The sequence below is a fragment of the Neomonachus schauinslandi genome, chromosome 7 (assembly GCF_002201575.2).
Source record: "Neomonachus schauinslandi chromosome 7, ASM220157v2, whole genome shotgun sequence".
NCBI lineage: Eukaryota > Metazoa > Chordata > Mammalia > Carnivora > Phocidae > Neomonachus > Neomonachus schauinslandi.
In genome coordinates this window covers 150,268,226-150,268,949 of record NC_058409.1, presented here as the reverse complement: position 1 = coordinate 150,268,949, position 724 = coordinate 150,268,226, and the positions used below count along the sequence as shown (strand labels likewise).

The following is a 724-nucleotide window of genomic DNA, read 5'->3' as shown; positions in this document are numbered from 1 at the left end:
GAGGCGGCGGCGGCCACGCTCCGGCCGGGTCCCCGCTGCTCCCGGCGGCGGCGGCGGCGCCATGGACGAGGCCGTGGGCGACCTGAAGCAGGCGCTGCCCTGCGTGGCCGAGGCGCCGACCGTGCATGTGGAGGTGCACCAGCGCGGCGGCAGGTGAGCCCCGGGGGGCTCGCGCGGGCCGGACCGGAGGGGCGCCGGCTGCTGGCGGAGCGCGGAGACGCCGTCCGCGGACCGTGTGGCGGCGTCTGGTGGCCGCCGCCGGACGAGTGAGCCTCACGGGCCGCCCCCGGGGTCGGCCGTGGAGACGGGTGTTCTGGCGCGGCCGGTGCGCGGCGGGGGGAGACCGCCCAGCGCTGCCTGCCCCCGGGGGACGGTCCCGGGGCTCCGAGGGTCGCGGTGTGGAGGGAGCCGAGGGCCCAGAGCCAGCCGGGGTCCTGGGGGGGGTTCTGGAAGCCGCCCGTGCCGCACCGAAAGCCTCGCGTTTGGCTCAGGTGGATCACAGGCCTGGGGCTTCTGCTACGATGCATCCCGCGCGCTGGGAGGTTTGTTGTTTCGCTCACGGAGCCAGCGGTTTCCTGAGCGCCGGTTGTGCGGGTCTGGCCCCGGGCACCGTGGGTGTGCTGACCCACCATCCCGGCCAGGTCCCGGGCACCCTGGGTGTGCTGACCCACCTTCCCCAGTCTGGTCCCGGGCACCCTGGGTGTGCTGACCCACCATCCCGGCC

General features: G+C 76.5%; 2 protein-coding genes across 2 annotated transcripts in view; one reads left to right on the top strand and one right to left on the bottom strand.

Moving 5' to 3' along the window:
• BRD9 (bromodomain containing 9) overlaps window positions 1-63 on the bottom strand; it is a 29,484-nt gene extending 29,421 nt beyond the window's left edge. Inside the window, exon 1 of the mRNA XM_021687086.2 lies at window positions 18-63. Within this exon, the coding sequence (XP_021542761.2) occupies window positions 18-63 (46 nt within the window). The remainder of the gene's footprint in view (window positions 1-17) is intronic.
• Window positions 18-724, top strand: part of TRIP13 (thyroid hormone receptor interactor 13) — a 17,186-nt gene continuing 16,479 nt past the window's right edge. Inside the window, exon 1 of the mRNA XM_021687110.1 lies at window positions 18-153. Coding sequence (XP_021542785.1) covers window positions 62-153 — 92 coding nt within the window. The 5' untranslated portion in view covers window positions 18-61. The remainder of the gene's footprint in view (window positions 154-724) is intronic.